Source organism: Python bivittatus, unplaced genomic scaffold (genome assembly GCF_059951505.1).
Source record: "Python bivittatus isolate LINGU-HERP-01145 unplaced genomic scaffold, Pbiv_v1 ctg000500_np1212, whole genome shotgun sequence".
NCBI classification, from domain to species: domain Eukaryota; kingdom Metazoa; phylum Chordata; class Lepidosauria; order Squamata; family Pythonidae; genus Python; species Python bivittatus.
Genome location: NW_028277079.1, coordinates 1,175,479 through 1,194,832, shown reverse-complemented (window position 1 = coordinate 1,194,832; position 19,354 = coordinate 1,175,479). Strand labels below are relative to the sequence as shown.

General features: G+C 50.7%; 1 protein-coding gene across 1 annotated transcript; it reads right to left on the bottom strand.

Moving 5' to 3' along the window:
• Positions 1-625: 625 nt before the first annotated feature.
• MLLT1 (MLLT1 super elongation complex subunit) lies at positions 626-18,858 on the bottom strand. The gene is made up of 12 exons (XM_088147390.1): positions 18,536-18,858; positions 14,775-14,955; positions 13,074-13,156; positions 12,081-12,224; positions 11,196-11,321; positions 9,116-9,667; positions 8,397-8,484; positions 6,398-6,509; positions 6,046-6,145; positions 5,270-5,341; positions 3,097-3,168; positions 626-2,230 (listed from the first exon to the last, which is right to left on the bottom strand). Exons 1-12 carry the CDS (start codon positions 18,545-18,547, stop codon positions 2,102-2,104), a joined length of 1,671 nt encoding a protein of 556 aa, XP_088003516.1. The 5' UTR covers positions 18,548-18,858; the 3' UTR covers positions 626-2,101.
• Between the last annotated feature and the right edge of the window lie 496 nt (positions 18,859-19,354).

Here is a 19,354-nt window from a genome sequence, read left to right as displayed (position 1 = left end):
CTGGCAGCTGTGGGGGCTGCCACTGCAAAAGCGGGCTGTGCCTCTGCGGGGGCAGAAAAGTCTGGTGTGACCTGGTTTCTTTCCCGCTTGGCACTGCCCGGCCTTCCCCAGAATTTCTCCCTGGCAAGGCTTGGAATTCTCCGCCAGGGAATTCTGCGCCTCGGTTAAGGTGATGCAAAAGGTCAGAGCAGCACTCGCAGGTGACATTTCATACGCTGCAAACAATCATCAGTACACAGAGAGACAGGAAAAAAGGTAACCTCAAACAGGGATCGGGGTCAACATGACCTAACTCAGATCAGCTTATTGCCACGTCAGTCTTTGTGTGTTTTAGGTAATCAATTGAAAAGAGAAGAATCCAGAACCAGGGACAATTTCCTGCTAAAGGAAACAGCAATAATGACAGGGTGATTCCCGCGCAGAAACTTCAGGAACCTTTAGAGAGCTCCAAGCAAAACACTCGTCTTCTGCCCTGATGCACGACCCCGTAACATTTGGCAGAAGATGGAGGTGGAGATCCCGCATCCGGGTTCCTGACAGTAGACCCCCCCAGGGGGGCTTCCTTTTCAGTAGGCATATACAGGACCACGCAAACTTTTTTGTATACATGTAGCATCTCTAAATGTTAAAAGGGGGGAGGGGGAGAACTCCTCTGTATATTCATTATTTAGTGTCTTCCCCCTGCCTGAAACACTCCATATGTCAAGGCTAGCCAAGCAAGGAATATTTACAAATATTCCAATTAGTTGTCCAAGAATATCAAAGTCTGTTTGCAAACCCTTGGGAGTTTGCAGGTATTCCAAAAGAAGAAAGAAAAAATGTTTCCATGATTTATCTCCTCTTCCCCTCCAAACTGCTAGCGTGCAGGCCAAAGGAGAAAATGTTTCTTTGAACAAACACAGGATGGCAATTTTGGCAAAAAATTACTTGAACACTGATGGCAAATTGAAAAAAAAAAACAACAACGCAGCACAGACGGGTCCATTACAGAGCTCAGCACAAAAGGCATTGCGGGCCTTTTGCTTCTCTGTTTCTAAATGCTAAAAATTGCCAAGAGACATTTTGAACAAACGAACAAAAAGTAGCACAAGCCCTATTTCACCACTCCTTCCCCCCTTTTTTTTCTTTTTTAAATCTTAAAAAGCCTTAGTGTGCCCTCCCTAACCCTCTGAGACCTTAAGACCCAATTAGGTCTTTTTACACCGTACACACACACACATATATATATATATAATATATATATATATTATATATATATACATATATATCTAAAACAGACAGCATACAATAACGTAGTCCTTACAGTCAAAGCAGATCAAAAGGGGGAAAGAACAAGGCTTTCTTCCAAGAGACGGGATCCCACGCAGCGTCTAAAGCCTTGAGGGCAAGGCTGCGGGCAGCGTCTTCAGCGGCACCCGTGCCAGAAATCCCTCCAAGGCACCCTGGCCTTCCAGCCTGCCTCGCCGAGCACATCGCACCTGCACCCGGAAGGCTGCGAGCCCAGAGCCGAGCCGAGCCGAGCCCACGGCAGCTGGCAGGGCAGCGGTCTTTGGCCCCCAGTGCGGTTAGGCTGTAGCAAGCCCAACGCGGCCGGGTCGTGGCCCCAGGAGGCTGGGAGGGCAGGTGGCGCGGGGGAGAGAAGCCCCACGCCCCGCAGGCGAGTGGCCGTAGGTCCAACGGAAATGAGCGCTGCGTTTATCCCAGACTGGAGAGATGCCTCGCAAGTGTATTCCTTAAAACACCCAGACAGACGCTCTTCCTCTAAACGAAAGGGGTTCGGAAACGAAGACGAGCCCAGTTTGTGCCGCTGGGACCAACCCTGCTCTCGCTCTAGCGGGTTCCAAGCAAGCGTCGGAACAAGGGAGGGGGGCGGGCAGAGGCGAGCGCTCAGCTGAAGCCCAAAAGAAGAAACGGAGCTGGTGGCGGCGGCGGCGGCGGCAGCAGCGTGTTGCTAGAGCGTGGCTGATCCCTAAGGCAGTGCTTCAGGTGAAACGAGAGAATAAGGCAGTGGCCCAAGTTCACGGCCCCTTTCCTAATCCCAAAGAGACGGGGATGCCGGTTTCCAAAGAGAAGCTCGGGGGTTCTGCTTCGAGGCCAAAGGTCACGTAGCCACAGCCTCCAGGTAACTCTGCAGCTTGCGGACGGTGGTTTCATCCAAGGAGAACAGGTCAAAATCAAAGGTTGTGTTGGTGACGTTGAAATGTCCCGTTTCTTCAATGAGGTTTACGATCTAGACCGGCAGGACAGTGTTAAAGTTAGACCTGAGTCTGCACGTCATGAGGCCCCACCACGACACGCTGAAATTTAGACCAGCCTGCAGCTACCTCCTTTCCTCTCTCCTCTGGGTCTCTGCCTGAGCCAATTCTGAATTTGGAATTGGCTATCGCTCTTTGCATCCACTTTACTCTGGGATGTGCCCCATACCCTCTGAATTGCACTGGGTGATAGCTTCTCAACGGGCTTCCTATGTCTGCCCTGACTGGCAGGCTAGGAGCTGTTCTCTGCCCGCCTCTACGTTTCCTGGAATTCCCTGGGTCTGCTGGCCCAGGGCACTGGGGATTCTGGGGGCTGCAGAGGCCAGGTTGGTCATCTGCCAGAGGCTCCTGCAGTGAGCTGGATTAGATGACCTTCAGAGTCACTTCCCACTTGGGGATTCTAAACACAATGCCTTCAAACTGGTCTTGCCCACGCTTCGCCTCCCAACGTGACGCTCCGTAATTATGGTGCAAGATGTCACAGGAGTTAATGCTTTCCCTGGGGGCCCTTGCCTGCTCTCGATGGCATTCCCCTTCATGTGGCATTTTTATAATCCTCCTTCAAGGAAGGAGGAACTTAGGAGAATCACATGATTACATGTAAAGGTAAAACCATGTATTTGACATTGTGCAGCAATTTAACGCTGCCTTTGGGATCTTGGGTTTATACTGGTTATTGCTGGACACAGCAACTGCGCAAGGCAATAGGAGACAATTCTGAAAATGTGTTTTTTCCCTCTGACTGACTGGACGGTGTCACTGCCAGACAGTTTGACTTGGGGAGCTGAGAAACGATCTTTCCCTCCCTCCTCCAGCAAAGCCAACCAGACTCGCTTCTCACCTGCTGCAGCACGTTCCGTTCTCGTAAAGCCATCAGCCGCCGGTGAAGCTCCACCAACTCATCCGTGTAGGCCTGGGGGGGGGGGGAGACAAGTCAGGGGGCTCCATACCTGCCTCCGTTTGACGGCCTTTGTGGAAACGGAGGCAAGGCACGGGTTCAACAGGGAAGTCTGAAAGACAGGATCTAGTATGCAGACTGGTCAGGGGGACAGAGACTTCTTGGGACCCTCCAAGGATTGGCCAGCATTGCAGCAAGGAGCAGGACAGAGGCTGCTGCTGCTGCTGACAATCCCGATGCGCCACAGAGAATCCTACTTCCTTCTGATGCAGTAAAGAAAAACCAGTGTCCAGGCAATGGCTCGGCTGGAATCCTCCGTGTCTATATCCTGAGCAGGCACATAAGCTAGTGGGACAAGGGCAAAGGTTTGCCACCTTACCACGTAGGTTCTGCCCTCGAGATCTCAGCTCGCAGAGAAGAGCATCAGCTGGGAGTAGAACTGGAGACTGGCTCTACATTCTGGTGAGCCAGAGATGTGCCAAACCTGACCAGGGCTGCCCTCACCGTTAGCAGGGAATGCAGCAGGTGGCACAGGGGATCCCCTTGCAAAAGGCCTCAAGGGACTGAAGGCAGGTGGATGGCAGAATCTAAATTATGAGGATAATTTGGAAGATTGCGACTCGCAACGTAAGAGGAGTAAAGGGCTTGAGTTTATAGCTCTTTCATTTTGTTAAAGGAAGAAAGAAAATGATGAAGGAGTTAACACGTTATGTCAGAAACAATGAACGGGTTGTTCTGGAATTCATAGGTTGGAGACAGTGGCAGGTTATGCTCCAGTGAACGGTGGGTGAGTCTGGGAAAAAAACAATTCACCATTCCAAATGTGTGCACTCCGTGGGAAAGATTATTCCCTAAGGTGGTTTGAGAGAACAGGATGCTGGAACTGAACTGCCGGCTATGTAGGTGCTACCACTGAGGAAAGTTTGTGGCCTGTGCTACCTCCACGGAGACTCCTGGGAAGAGAGCGCCACATCTCATGAAGACCGAAGGGGCCTCAACAATCTCAGCAGGGGGGTGTTTATATACCGTGCCCAGAACTGGGGCCAAAAGGGGAAGCCTGAGGCAACGGGGGGAACTTAACAGATTGCCAGGACACTACCAGGGAGAACCTCCAGTCTTAACCCTGGAGTTCAGAAAGTCACAAGAATCGCTGAACTGTGGAGGCATGACTTTCAAGGCCAAGGCCTGCAGCCTTGAAAAGCTGCAATTTATTCAAGAGAAGCAGGCTCAACAGATGCAAGGAGGGTGTTGCCCTGCACCTCAAGAAAACGTATTTCCTTCTTAATAGATCAGGGGCATGCCATAAACATAATGCATCTGGATCTCAACAAAGCCTCTTAAGATACTCCCCTTCAATAAAATGGTAAAATGTGGGCTAAATGAAACCAGTGTTAGAGGGCCTCACAGTTGGCTGAAGGACCAGCCCCGAAGAGGGCCTGATAACGGCTCTACTTCATTCTGCAGAGAAGTATGGAGTGGAGGGCCCTGGGGCAGTTTGGTGTAATGGTTAAGGCACCAGACTGGAAACTGGGAAACCATTGAGTTCTAGCCCCACCTTAGGTACAAAGCCAGCTGGGTGACTTTGGGCCCATCACACCCTCTCAGCCCTAGGAAGGAGAAGGCCAGGGCAAACCACTTCCAAAAAATGTTGCCAAAAAAATTGCAGGGACTCGTCCAGACAGTTGCCAGGAGTCACAAGTGACTTGAAGGCACCAAAAAGAAAAGATTTAACTGTATATCTTTTTCTTATCTCCTGCCTTTAATTCCTCTGGCTTGCATCTTCTGATTCCCTTGTCTGCACACTGCATAAAGTCGTTGACCCTATGGCAAAGCGGAGACTCTGCAGGCAAGATGCCCCTAGCATCCATTCAACGCCCTGCTTCAGGGACTGATCAGAATGATCATGGGACGGAAAGGTTATCAGCCAATCACATCAGGCAGCAAACTCAGAGAAGGCTCCTGGGAGAAGCTGCCAGGCTAAACAGACCTCCATTTCCACCCAGGGCGGAGGCTCTGACTTTACCAGAGCACCCATCCAAGACAGTTGGAGCTGCAAAGAACTCCACCTGTTTCTGGGTACCTCCACAATTCAAAAGCCCCCGTCTGACAGAAATACCTTGTCATAGGTCCCTTTCTTCAAGATCTTTTCTGGTTTATTGCAGGACTCCGGACTCTTTCTCCCAGATACCTGAAAGGGTTTGGGAGGGAAATCAGAAAGTGAGTGGGAAGAGAACAGGAAAAGGCCAGGAGAACAAAAGCAGTTTGTTTCCCAACTGCCAGATACTCCTCCCTAACCCTGAAAGTGAGCTTAATCCTGCTGTTCTGCTCTCCTTGCAATGGGGAATAAAAAAGGCGATTAGGAACGAGGACCCACCATCACTACCACCGCCACAAAAAGTCACCCTGCAATGTTTCAGGTGCTGAACCGAGGCAGAGATCCTGCCCTGGAAGATGCCCAGGACTCCCATTCACCATCCCTTGAATTCCACCTCAGCCAACCATTTGGCTCCTCCGTGTTTTAGCACAGCCTTCCCTACCCTGACACCTCCACGGGAGCTGCAGAGCTGACCCATTTGGGGGTCCCCTGGCTGGGGAAGGCACCCCAATCTTTGGGCTGGAGGGCTCTTCCTCTGACCTGGCTGCGAGGAGGAGGAGCAGGGTGGACTCCTCCTCTTCCCAAATTAAAGGTAATTCAGCTCGTAAAAACAAGTCAGGAGTGCCCTGGGTCTTCTGGTCCATGTGGTTTTTCATGCACCCCAGTTCCAAAGAACCCCAGTTCCCTATCTAGACAAAGCAGGGCGCTCCCAGTCTCCTCACTGTGGCTCCACCAGAGGGCTGACTTGAGGGCTAGAGGCTGCTGGCTTCACAAAGCGTCCCAGGAAGGGTCCTGACCTTATTGTTAGAGGAGGGCAGTTTCTGTCGGGGAGGAGTTTCTCGACTTGGCAGGCAGGAGTCTGCGCTGTTGTCAGTGTCGCTGTCACTGTGACTGAGTCTGAAGAAGCAAGCGCTGAGAGTTAGGGGAAAAACTGGCAGCCGGGGATGCGGGGGAGAGGTAACGCCCCACCCAAAGTAGGAGAGAAAGCAGGCAGAGGTTATGCTTTAGAGAAAGGGCCCAAGAATTCAATTGTGAGGGTCCTCCTCTCTCGCCTTATTCCTCTTCCTGACCATAAAGACCTGGGCTGCACCAGAAGACCAGAGGCGGCCTAGGAGACCCCAAATGGAGGGCTTTTGCTGCTGCTCTCACCTGGCCTCTCTGCTGATGGGGGTAGACTTGACCGCCACCTCTTCTCCAGAAGAACTGTCATCATCATCCGACTCTTCCGACTGCAGGTCTTCCACCATGGAACGTAGCGGCCCTGGAGGCAGGAAGCCAAGATATCAAAAGGGGGATTTGATAAGGAACTCAAGTCCAGGGTTAAGAGCTGTGTTTCTCAACCCTGGCCACTTGAAGATGGGTGGACTCCAGCTTATAGGATTCCCCAGCCAGCAATGCTGGCTGAGGAATCCTGCAAGTTGAAGTCCACCCATCTTCAAGTGGCCAAGGTTGAGAAACACTGGCTAAAAAAAACCATGGCACAAGGTGGTCTGAATTCAGCCATTCTAAGGGTTTGGGTGCAGGGACCTGAACGCCTTAGCGTGCTCACTTCTGGCGAGGTGGCCTGACGCAATCAACCAGGAGCGGCCTGTTCTGGCACCAGCTCCCTACAGACTTATCAGTTTAATGAGGTGAAGACAGACAAAGAATTTTAGGAAGCGCCATGATAGGCAAGAGCGTGACTTAATTTAAGCATGAACTGGATGTTACTATTATGGATCTTTGCTCACGTTTTCTTTTGTATAGTTTTCAATTCTGCCATATGCCTCCTGTCAAGATGTATCTTAAAAGGACATTAATGTACTTATGAGATGTGTAGGAAAAAAATCATTCCCGTATCTCACAGTATGGGGGCAATGCTGGTGTACAACTTAGAGCTGTTGTAGGAAATCACAGAAGTTTGGCCATTAAGAGGCACTGACCTTTTGGCATAACTGGTATAAATTTGGTATAAATTGGGGATGATTTATGAAGATCAGCCAGCAGCTCCACCTACCAAGGGCTAGATGCCTAGGGTTGATCGTTGTAGGTTCAAAATGGCAGAAATCTTCTCTCCAGAAAAGATTTGCAGAGCGCACAGCGAGGGCCAACAAGAGGGTAGCTTTTCACAAGCAACCATTGCTTGACAGGCCCGCTGGGGTTGAAGAGGAGAGGTTTTGCCAACTCCTGCCGCACCTAGCCAGATATTTGGGGGATCAGTAAATCTGGCTAAGCAGGGGGAGGATAACACAACTGACTTGATCAACTACCTGGCAGGGTTTCTGGCAGGAATCTCTTCCCCAGCAATCTCTAGAGATGCCAGGACTTAAATGGAGGCAAAACGGGAACCTGAGCTGAAGCTTCAAGAGTAACTACTAGTCTACCTATTTCATTCCTATTTTCCCAGCCGATTCCACCTGGCCACTATTTTCAAGTGATGTTTTATTCTACAGGCTGCCTGGTGAAAAATTAGACTTGAAAAGCAGCTTACAAATTTGTGGAAGACAGCAAACAGTCCCGCCTGAGAACAGCCATCTGAGAATGCCTTGACGATCAGCTCCACCGAGAATTAGCAAGAGGGCCGGCAGGAATTGCCTTTGCATCTGGCCAAGCTCCACCATTTCTCAACAGGGCACCAATTTAAGAAAAAGCTAAACCCGAAAGGAGAAAGGAGCTAACCCTCCAGGAGCTGATGAGAGAAGAGACCCATCTGCTCTACTTCCTGTCTCTTCCAGTGAGAAAAAAAAATGCCACTGGGGAGTTTGGAAACAGGCCAGGAGAGCAAAATGCCTCCCTTCTGCCCAGACCCCTCTCCAGCTGGTGCCAAATGGCTGACGGCCTCTGACAAAGGAGACGGCCCACACCTCCTGCAACAAGTCACCCCTGATTGCTCTGCCGAAGAGACCAAGGGCCCAAACGGCTGTCCAAGAGGACGTGCTCTCAGCTGCAGGACAGAAGCAGCACTGCTAACCCATCTGACAGGGCTGCTGGGGTTGGGGCCCTTCGGGAACTGACCCGCAGCCCTTTTGGCATTCGGAGACGGCTGGGCCGGGGCCGGGGGAGGCGGCACTAACCAACCGTGGAGGCTGATCTGACAACTACTGCCTGAGACCGAGGCTCGGTCCATACCAGGACTTCGGGAATGGGGGAGCGACCGCATGCAACGCACCTTGGCTGTGGTTCTGAGACGGCTCAAAATCGGAGTCGGAGCTGGACCCGGAGCTGGAGCTGGAGTTGGAAGGGCTGGACACGGCAGACTTTGCCGCCCCCGGAACAAGAAGGAGAGAAGAACGTCAACCGGCGGAGACCCCCTGCCCCTTTTCACCTGCTCAGGTGGATTCGAGGCAAGCCTCCCTCAATGGTTACTTCCAGCAGTTCTGGACTCTGCTCCCTGTGACCAGTGGCCCTGCCCGCTGGGGCTAATGGGTGCTGTGACTCCCCTTCTTCGTTAGCCAGGCTTCAAGGTAGGGAAAGGGATTCTGCAGAACTGAGGGTGGGAACTGAATGGCAACAGCCAAAGAGCAGCTCTGACAGAGAGCGCCATGAAGGTGATTTTTCTTTTTAATGAATAAAGAAAGGGAAGAGTTCCTCAGCTACCTCTTGAAGCTGACTTCAACTTTTCGGAGGAGAAGAAAAAATACGCACATTGGCTTTCTAAGGGGAGGATGGGGCTTGCAGCAGGTCGCCTGTTATGTTCCGAACTGGCTGGCACATCCCAGGAGCTCCTCAGATCTGCCAGGCCGGGGGGGGGGGGCATTCACAGGAACGGGCAGAACAAGGCTGCCTTCAACAGCACCCCCCGCCATGAAAGATGTCACACGAGACAGCCCTGACCCCGCCCCCCGGCTCAGCCAGGGAGCGCGGGGGCGAGTAAGGGCAGGCCCTCACCTCTGATTTGAGCGAGGCCTCATCCTCCGAGTGGGACTCCTCGGCCACGGCCACCTCCACGGGCTTTTTGATCGCCTTGGCTTCGCTCTCCGGCTTCGCCTTCTCTGCTCTGGCGCCGGGCTTCTCCTTCGCCGGCTTCTTCTCCGCGTACGAGGGGGTCCGGTGGGAGTTGGCAGGGACGGTCTTGGCTCCTTTGGAGCTGTTCTTCTTCAGCTTTTTGGCACTGGGTTTTGGTGACTCCACTGTCAAGGGCCTCTTGGCCGAGGGCTTTCCCTCGGGCGGCGGGGGGCCGCCCTTGGGAGATGCATTCTCCAGCTTGTGCTCCTTCAGGGCTAGCTTGGGCTCCTTGAAAGCAGCCTTGGGGACCGGCTTCTCCTCCTTCGGCACTTTGTTCTCAGCGTGCTTCTTGGAGGGGTCCTTCGCAGGCTTGCCGGCTTCCCTTTCCAGGTCTCGAGAGGAGTTTTTGCTCTCGGAATCTTTCCTGGGCCTCTCCCGATGCTCTCGGGTGACTTTGTGGGGCTTGGAGACTTTGCTGCCATCTTTGTTCACCTCCTAAACGTCAGCAAAGAAGCCGCAAAAAACATCAAGGCCGCCAAGCCAGAGACTCTGTTTGGTCCAAGAGAAGGCTGAGCAACAGCTGGTCTCCAGAAAGACCAAGAAGTTGCTTACAAAACAGCACCAGTGTGGATGATCTAGACCTGACACAGCTAAAAACATCAAATGATTCCACTGGAAAAAGGAGCACACACCTTCAGCTGCCTCTTAAAGATGGCAGCTCTGCCTTTGCTTGAATACTTTGAATGAAAGAGATGCCATTTCCTCCTAAAGTAACTGTGTTGACCGACTCATGCTATTAAGAAATTCCTCACGCTTAGCTGAAATGCACTTCGTGCGGATTTCTGCCAACTACTTTGCCCTGCACTCTGGAGCAGCAGTAATAATGTTGGATCTGTTTTCTGCATTAGAGTCTTTTAATTACAAGAAGACAACCACTATAGTTCCCCTCAATTTTCTATTTCCCACAGTAAGCTATTTCCACCATTCCTCATTAAAACAGTTTTCTTGGTCTATGGGATACTGTGTTATTAACTACTAGCATACCACTATTAGTGAGAAGCTATTTTAAGAATCAACTGTCCCAAGATGGTTTTGCTGAATTTTAGGATTAAACTTTCTTTTCTGAAAATTATCATTTATACATATATGTGTTCTGTTAATATTTTAAAATATTTTTCTTTTCATCATTTTCATCACTACATTTAAAAGAGAAGAAAACAGTTGAAACAGTGGCAATTTTAGAGAAGGAGGAGGGTATTTTGGAAAGAACTTCAAAAATAAGAGGCATATGTGTGGGAAGGAAACCACAGCAAAGGCTAAAAGGGGTAGGACTCGAGGTGTGTTCACCCTTAGGAAAAGATTTCAGAGGTCAGGGCGAGAACACATTTTGGCAATCTTCAGCCAACTCAAAAGGCCAACAAAAGATTTAAAAACAAATAATGTAAGATTTATATCTAAAATCCAGAGGCTATCTCTGGGCTCCAGTGGGGGACAGAACAGCTTCCTTTGTCTTTGCCAAAATTCTGGAATATTTCTTTGAATAGCTATGACTGGAGGACAGAATACTGAGGGTGAGCGAAGTCCTCTTGACCCAAACACTTATGGAGAATCAATGCAATCATTTATGTGCACTCATACACGGAAACATACAATCATTTGCTTTAAAAGTTCTCTTTCAAGATAAGCTTACTGGGATTTAAAAAGAGGGCCAGGTAAAGGTATCTTGGCTTTTTCAGCTTTAATGGCCAAGATCTGTAGAGTCTATTTTTTTCCTTTGTATCCTTGCTACAAGCGCGGTTTAATCATCTACATGAAATGGAGTTCAAATGGTGGAATGGAGTATACTGGAGGACCCTCGAATGCCAAGCTCTGCAGGCTGCCTGGATGCACAATTCTATGACTTTTCTTTTAGGGTCCCCCTATATGGAACGAGAACTCCTAGGATTAAGTTTCTAGACATCATGATTTTTAAGTCAATTGAAAATCCACTCTCCCTTTCCAAAACTTTTCCAGAGTGACTCACCTTTGATCCATGAGATGGCTTGGACTTCTTTGGATCAGAGAAGGCAGAGAGGGGGATTGTAGGAAGCATCGGGTAGTCAGGACTTGGCCTAGACACAGTTTCTGCCCCTTCTGGCATTACCATCACCTGGGAAGAAACCAACTGATTATCAATGCTGGAAGCTCTAAGTCTGCTTCTTATAAGGCAAGACTCCGCAGTATGGCCGGGGAACCCTGGACAACGACTATCCGTCAACGTGGCCACCAGTGGGCTACTCTGGGGAGAATCAGATTTACTTTCTGTGCATTCTGGAGGAGTTTATGGTGTTCACTCTTAATCTGCTGCTCATCCATTTCAGAGTTCTATGAGTCTCAGTTCTAGTACTGTTATAAAGAGGAAAGGGAACTCCACACCTTTTCTAATGTTATTCTTAAACATACTGTAAATCTGAAAGAATCAATATAAAAGTAAAGAAACACTCATCACAATAGTGTTTTTTCATTAATTCCTGAGTACACTTTTTGACTTACTGGTTTACACACTGCTTCTTGATCACCAAGACTAACCCAGGACAGTGCATGTACTTTATGAAAAGTAAAATCAAACAGAGGTATCAAACACCACAGAAACAGCAATTACAAAACCACGAATCTACTTAGACTGTGTTACATTCAAAAGTTTAACAATTAAAATGTTCACGATTTCTTTAAGCTGTCTGGAGGAGCACCAGTTTAACCTGCTGTAGAAAAAAGACAGCGCTAGTGCCAAATGTATCTCCAGGGTCACGTGCCCACACAAAAGCCCCTCCTTTGAAGACAGAGAGCGATGGTAAATAGGAAAGAACCACAAAACAATCCTCTTTCTTCTAGTCTCTACAAAGACTGTTTGCACCTGTTAATTACTCACCCCTCCAGCTTTGAGGAGTTTGTGACGGAATTCCTTGGTAGGGTTATTAAAGGTGAGCTTCTCACATCGCAGATGATTAACTGGGGGGTTTCCTTCCAGGTTTAGAAAAAGGTCATAGGTAAAGCAAACTTTCTTCGGTTCCTCCTGAAATCAGAGGCAAAAATCTCAAGATGGGGTTTGCAATTACGATGTGAGTCCCTATTTTGGCATTTGACAGCAATCAGTCCCTGCCTTCATATTACTAAAATAGTAACATTAGAAGAATAGAGTGTAACAGAGAAATTCAGTCCAAACTCCAACCAGAAGCCACTCCACACAACCACATAGTTGGCAAATCCTTCTGTGAAGGTTGTCTGACAATCCAAGGGCTGCTGTTGAGGAGGCCTTGTAACGAATAAAGAGGCATCCACTTCAGATATATATTATATATACTAATAATAATATATAATAACATTACGTTCAGATATAAATGAAATCTCGGCCAGACCATGGCAAAAGTCATGTGTTGTCGTGCTCAGGCTGACTGGTATAAGAGCAGACATACGCGTACAAGAGCAGACCTGGGAACGACTTAGCTAGGCTGTCACCATGCCATGGGTGGTGGCAGAAATGCCCTTCAGAATGCCACAGGAGTTTCTCATTTAGTTTGCCAAATGCATTTTGGACATGAAGTTCTGGTTAAGGGTTCAACTCTCTTCCAAGACTTGGGAGGCATGATAATTAATTTGGGGTGAGAAAGAACAAACAATACTGTACGCTTCCAGAAATATCTGTTGGGGGTAGATCAGAATTGGAATGCCTAAAACTACAAGAAGCCTCATTACTGTCTTAGGAAAAGAGCAAGTTCTCTGTTCATCCAAATGAACAGAGACTCAGATTTGGAAGGGCCAAAACAGGAAGGTGAAGTTGTTCCAGGGGCTGGCCAGAACAAATCCTACCTTAAGGAAATGAAATGCAGGGAGAAAACAGAAGAAGCAGAGAATAAAATTATACCTTATTTTTGAAGTAGACCTCAATGGGCATAATGAAGCCAGCATAGCCAGACTCCTCCACTTTATAAGGGGGTTCTTTGCAAACTGGGGGAAAAAAATAACATTGGTAAACCTCCACAGCAGCATTTGTAAACCAGGCAAACAGAAAGGACAGAAATCAAAACTACGTGCCCAGAGAAGACACTCTCCTACCCATAATATGACCTACTTTGTCAGGATTAAAAGAAGGCCCTGTATCTGAAACCGCCAGAAGAATGCCTGTTATGATACTTTAAGCTCACACTCGACAGTGGTGACAACTGCATGGAGGGACAGCTTAGCTGATGCGCGCCTTCACAACAAAGGCATGGGAACATAAGCTGCACCCCACTGCTCCTACCACCCAAGCAGCTGAAGAGCAAACTCCTCACTCCAGGTACATTCCTTCCAGGATGTGGGGGCTACTAAACGTCAGTCCTGTGCAGGAATAGCTTACAGGTAGTCCTCAACCTACCACCATTCGTTCAGCGACTGTTTGAAGTTACAACAGCACTGAACTAACGGTGGTTATGACGAGTCCTTGGAATTCCGCCCATCCCAGCACTCCCACGGTCACACGATCGTGATCTGGGTGCTTAGCAACCAGTTCACACTTATGATCGGTTGCAGTGCCCCACGATCATGTGACCATCATTTGTAACCTACCCTGTGGCTTCCCTAGAAAGTCAGTGGGGAAGCCAGCAGGGAAGGTTGCAAATCACAGGGATAAGTTTCCCTCACCCACTCACCCTCCCACAGCCCCTCTGCGCTCACCACACCGGCCACTTGTGCACCCGTGTACCCTCCCTGACCCTCACCACACCTGTTGCACACCCCTCGCACCCTCCCCAACCAGCATCTCTCACGTACCCCCTCACACCCTCCCTGACCTGCACCGTCACACACACCCTCGCACCCCAATGCACCCTCCGACCCACCCTTCTTGCACACACCCCTGCACTCTCACACACCCTCCCGTGCAGCCCCGCACACCCGCTCCGTCTCCCCCACCCACCCAGCAGCAGCCACTTTCCTGCCTGCCAGCCTGGAACTTGCAACTTCCTGCTGGCTTCCTCACTGTCCTTGGTTGTGGGAAGCCAGCAGGAAGCTGCCTTGCCTAACGACTATGGGATTCGGTTAACGATGGCAACGGGGACTGCAGGGATTGCTGTCACTAAGTGATGCAGTTGTGCTTTACGACTGCATCGCTTAGCGACAGCAATTCTGGTCCCAATTGCCATTGTAAGTTGAGGACTACCCGTGCTATTAAATTTCCAAATTTCAAGATCTTGGGCTTCTATATTTCCCAACTTTGTTGGTGGGGGGGGGGGAGAAAAAGAGAAACACCCCGGGGACACAAAATAGGCCCATAAGAATACTGTGCTGCTTCCCACAAAGAGCCAGGGAAGCTCTGGGAAGCCTCACAAGCAGTCTACCTCCATCCATAGAGGTCTATGTCTGCAGACCCCTCAACAGAACATTCTGGCTTGAATCCTTTTGGGTCCGTTTGGATCCATCAGATTAGGTCCAGTTAATGCAGAACTGTACTTCCCAACCTGGCCAACAACGTCTCTCCAAGAAGCCTACAAGAACACCCATCTGCCCAGAGAGGAAGTCATCAGCTTGCCTTTTGGTACAAGATACGCACAGGCTCAAACACACGTGGCCATACACACTCACTCACCACGTTTCGGTTTAGGGAAGCTCTGATGGAGTCGAAAGACCACCCTCTCCACAAAGTGCTGAATCTCAAATTGCTCTGGGCCACGTACAAACACCATCCAGTCATGGGTGAACCCCTCAGTGGTGGGCTTCTTGCGTAGCTGGGCACGGTGTCCAAGCTCCAACTTCACCTGGACTGTACACTAGGAAGAGGGAAGGCGGTGTGCAATGGGAAAGGCAAGGGCAAAAGGAGGGAGGGAGGGAAGGAGGGAGGGAGGGAGAAAAACCAAGGTGAAAGTGTGCTTTTAGTAAACCAGATCTAACTGGTGAACTACAACTGTCACTTCTTAAAAAAAAAGTTCCACCAATTGTTTATAGTTCAGGAAAGACAATTGCACAAGAAGTGATTGAATTCACTTGTTTAGACCAGCTTTTCCCAACTAGATGGGAACTCGGGGATTCATGAAACAGCTTATCTGGAGGATATCAGTTTGGAAAAGCTGATTTAGACCCTAATCTTTCAGGACTTATGCTCTACTCAGGTTGACTCACAATTATTTGAAACATAAAACTGTACTGCAGATTAATTTCTCACACACACACACAATACAGATCAGCTTAATGCAAAAAGCTCCATCCAGATTACAGGTACGTGTCTATGCGCCATGTTCTTCCAACTCTATGTTAGGACTTACCATGTAAATATAGGGTAATATTTACAAAGCCCCTCCCACTGCTGTTTGGGGGCAAAGGCGAGTCTTGAATCCTTCTAGAATCTAGCTCTTCTAGCATTTAGTGGAAGAAAGGTCTTTCCAGCTCAAGCAGGTACAAGAGCAAAGCAGCTCAAAAAAAAAAAGGCGGGACCCACATTCTTCCCCTTCTGTTGTTAGCATTCTCTGTCACTTCCAGGATACAGCTACCATGAGCTTGCTGGAATGAAGGGACTAGCCCAGGGCAGAAAGCACCAGGACGCCCCTTTTCAGCCTTACAGGCCCCAACAGCAGAATCTACCCTTGACCTGAAAACTTCAATGACGCCCTGAGAAAATAAATGCCTAAAAGCATAAAGTCAGAAAAGCATAATTACAGGGTTGGGGGGTCACTGGTCTGTTCAGGAATAACCCCCACTTCTGAACGGGACCTCTGATGGGGCAATTCCTGATGGACAGCAGCTGGAGTTCATTGGAGCATGAGCTGAAATTAAACCAATGCTCAAACAGCTATCAGGAGGTAGATACTAGCCCAACTAAAAAGCAGTCTGAGCATAAATTATCTAGCAGGGTGAGTTATTTGAATAGAAGGTATACAACTGTTGGAGGTGTTCTGGCAGGAGTGTTGGTGGAATGGTTAAAAAAAAAAAAAAAAGTCAAGATGGCACCTGTGACTGCATGATTGAAGCCCCATGTCTGTTTTATGTGCATTGGGGGCTTTAACCGTGCAGCCTCCATCTTGACTTTTTTGCTCCCCTGCGCACACCCGGCGTTCTAGCAAAGGGTTGGACCAGATGCTTCAACTTTTATGAACCACCACCATACATATCTGAAGATGCTCAATATTTGAATGTTGATGTAATCCTTCCCTTGTTTTTCAGATCAGATGCCCTGAGTGCTTTTAAAAGTAGAAAGGAATAGTATAAATCCAATAAATAAATAACTAAATAGCTTCCCTTTCACATTAACTAGAAGGCTCATCTCTCCCAATTACCAACATTACTTGTCTTGGGCTAGGTTCCTACAACACACTAAGCTAATTTGTGGTTTACTATGATGGGTAAACTCAATGCTGTTTATAAGTTATTATTTACAGTTTACTATGTTGCACAATTTTCAATTATTTATATAGTTTATGTGTACTAGAGTCCTTTGTTCCCAGTCTTGCTGTACAGGTACTCCTTGTTGAATGACCACTTGTTTAGTGACCATTCAGTTATGATGGCAATGAATGAGGAGGACTGATGACAGGTACTTGTAGTTGTGGCAGCATCCGTGCAGTCACATGATTGTGATTTGAGCACTTGGCAACCAGCTTGCAATTATGATGTCGCAGCATCCTGCGACCGCCATTTACAACCTTTGCTGCCAGCTTCCGACATGCAAAGTTAGAATGGGGACGCTGTTCTGGTGTGGAGGTGGCGGCGGCTGCAGCAGCACTGGTGGAGAAGCAAAAGAGAGGCTTGGGGGGTGCCAGGCCCAGTGGGTCGCAAATGGTGACCACATAACTGTGGGATGTTGCAACTGCATGGGGTTCACCTAACGGCGGCAACTGGGATTACTGCAACTGCCATCGTAAGTCAGCATGGTCACACTGACTTGACACACCGCATCGCTTAGCAACAGAGTTGCCCGTCCCAATTACCATCATTAAGCGAGGACTACCTGTAAAGGGAAAAATGAGCTCAAAAAAGCCAACTTGGCTTTTATAGTTCCCCCCACAACACCAGTCTGTTAAATTAAGGGTCTATTATATTTTGAGACAACAAAAGGCCTACTGGGTTTCCAAATGACCTTCAGATTGCAGCAGCAGCAGCAGCAGCAGCAGCAGCAAGAAGCAGCCCAGCATTTCTGTAGCAATCAAGGCATCACAGAAAGACTTCACTGTTCTTCAAGTTCAGGAAAAAAATAGACTCTCCTGGAGAGAGACCTCCAGAAGTTACTATGCATCTGGAACTGTGCTATACATGGAAACGAGAGAGGGAGGAAAAGAAAAAAAATGGGGAGCAGGGATACCAAACATATATATGTATGTGTATAGAGAGAGAGAGAGAGAAAGTGAAGTCTTTGATATGTCTAAGTACAGACATATCAATAAGCCAGACCCTGTCTGGGCTGGCAGCTACAACATTCACTGATGTGTTGCACTAACAACTGAATCACGTGGGAAGTGGACCTGCTGCACCTCCTGTTATCACCACAAACCAAGGTCTTTTCACTCATTCCACCACCTGCTAAGACTACGTGTGTAAACAAAACTGCACCTCGCACCTTGTCACCAGGGGTGGGAAATCCGTGTTCCTCTCTGTGTTGCTCAACTACGAGCCTTAGCACCCAAACACCTACCAGTCCCGGTGGGCGTTCGGAGCCAAGCGCAGGCCACACCATCCTTTCCTCCTACCATCCTTCAGAAAGCCTTACCTTACGCATCAGGCACACCCACATTCACGTTACACACAGCCACAAAGCGCGTACATCGCGAGCACAGGCACATACGTACCTGCATCTGCACGCGGATGCCTCCAGAGGCAAGGAGGGGGTGGGGCTGGGGGTGGGGCTGGCAGGCTCCAAATGCAACTGACGGGGCTGCCAGCTTAACCGTTGCCCCTTAGGCAACGCAGGAGACAGCGGCCCCATCGGGGAGGGACGAAACGAGGGGGAGCCATCGCCTCGGCTCCCGCCCCACGATCCTTCCCCCGCCAAGGGCCAAGCTCCCAGCCCTGAGGAAGCCACGCCCCTTGATGTGGGCAAGGGCAGGCTCCGCCCCGGCCCACCATCTTCACAGCTGGGGCAGAAGCCCCCCCATCCAACGGGGGCGGCATCCCAGAAACCGCCCCCCGCAGACAGACGGGAACGTCGCCCCCCTGCACTCAGGCGGGCGGGGGGCACGGCGCGGGAGGGCCTCGGAGGCGTGGCCAGACCGCGGCTGCTGCCGCCAAGCCCCGCCCCCGACGGCTGGGGGCGGGGCCGCCCGCCGCCCAATGAAGGCTGGCCCCGCCCTTTTCTGGGAGCGGGGGAGGCGAGAGAGCGAGAGCCGCGGCGCCCCTCCTCCTCCTTATCCTCATCCTCCTCACCTGGTTGTCCATGGCTGGGCCGGGCCGGGCCGGGCCGGCCGGCTTCCCTCACCGCCTTCCTCGCGGGCTCGGGCCTACGGGGCTTGGCCTGGCTCGGCTCCCCCTCAGGGCTCGGGGCGCGGCTGCGGCGGCTGCTGCTCCTCCCGCCGCCGCCTCCTCATGGCTCGGCGCCGGCCTGCCTGCCTGCCTGCCTGCCGAGCGGGAGTCGGCCTGGCGTGTCCGCGCCGCGCTGGGCCAGGCCCCCTCCGAGGCGCTCTTTCGCTTCGCCGCCAGCGCTGCTGCCGCCGCCGCCGCCGCCTCCACACCGGAACCGGAACCCCCTCCCCTCGAGACGAGCAGCCGTCCCCGCCAATGGGAGCGCGCGCTCCGGCGCCTCTCCGTCCCGCCAATAGGAGCGCGGCGCAGAGGGCGGGAATAACGGCCGCCGCCAGCGGGCCAATGGGCGCGGGAGGGGGCGCGTTGCCACGGCGACGGCGCAGCCCTGCGAGAACGAGGGAGGGAGCCGGCGGAGAGCGGCTAGTCCTCATTGAGGCACCTCTGGTCGCGGCTGCGTGGGGGCCCGGGAGCTCGCCGCAGGCTCGCACCCTCCGGGGTGGGCCCAACCTGGGCTGCAGGGAGAAGCCGCGCCGACGGGCAGAGGATGAAGCGAAGTCCGTTCCCCTGGGCTCCAGAGAGAGGGACCCCACTGGGGGGGATGGCCCCCACCGCCCTCCCCTCCCTCTCAACCTGCGGGGTGGGGTGGGGTGGGGTGGGGGCTTTTGACTGGGCAACAGTTCTGGGCCCTGCTAACATGGGGGATTGGGGGCTCCCCAGGAAGGG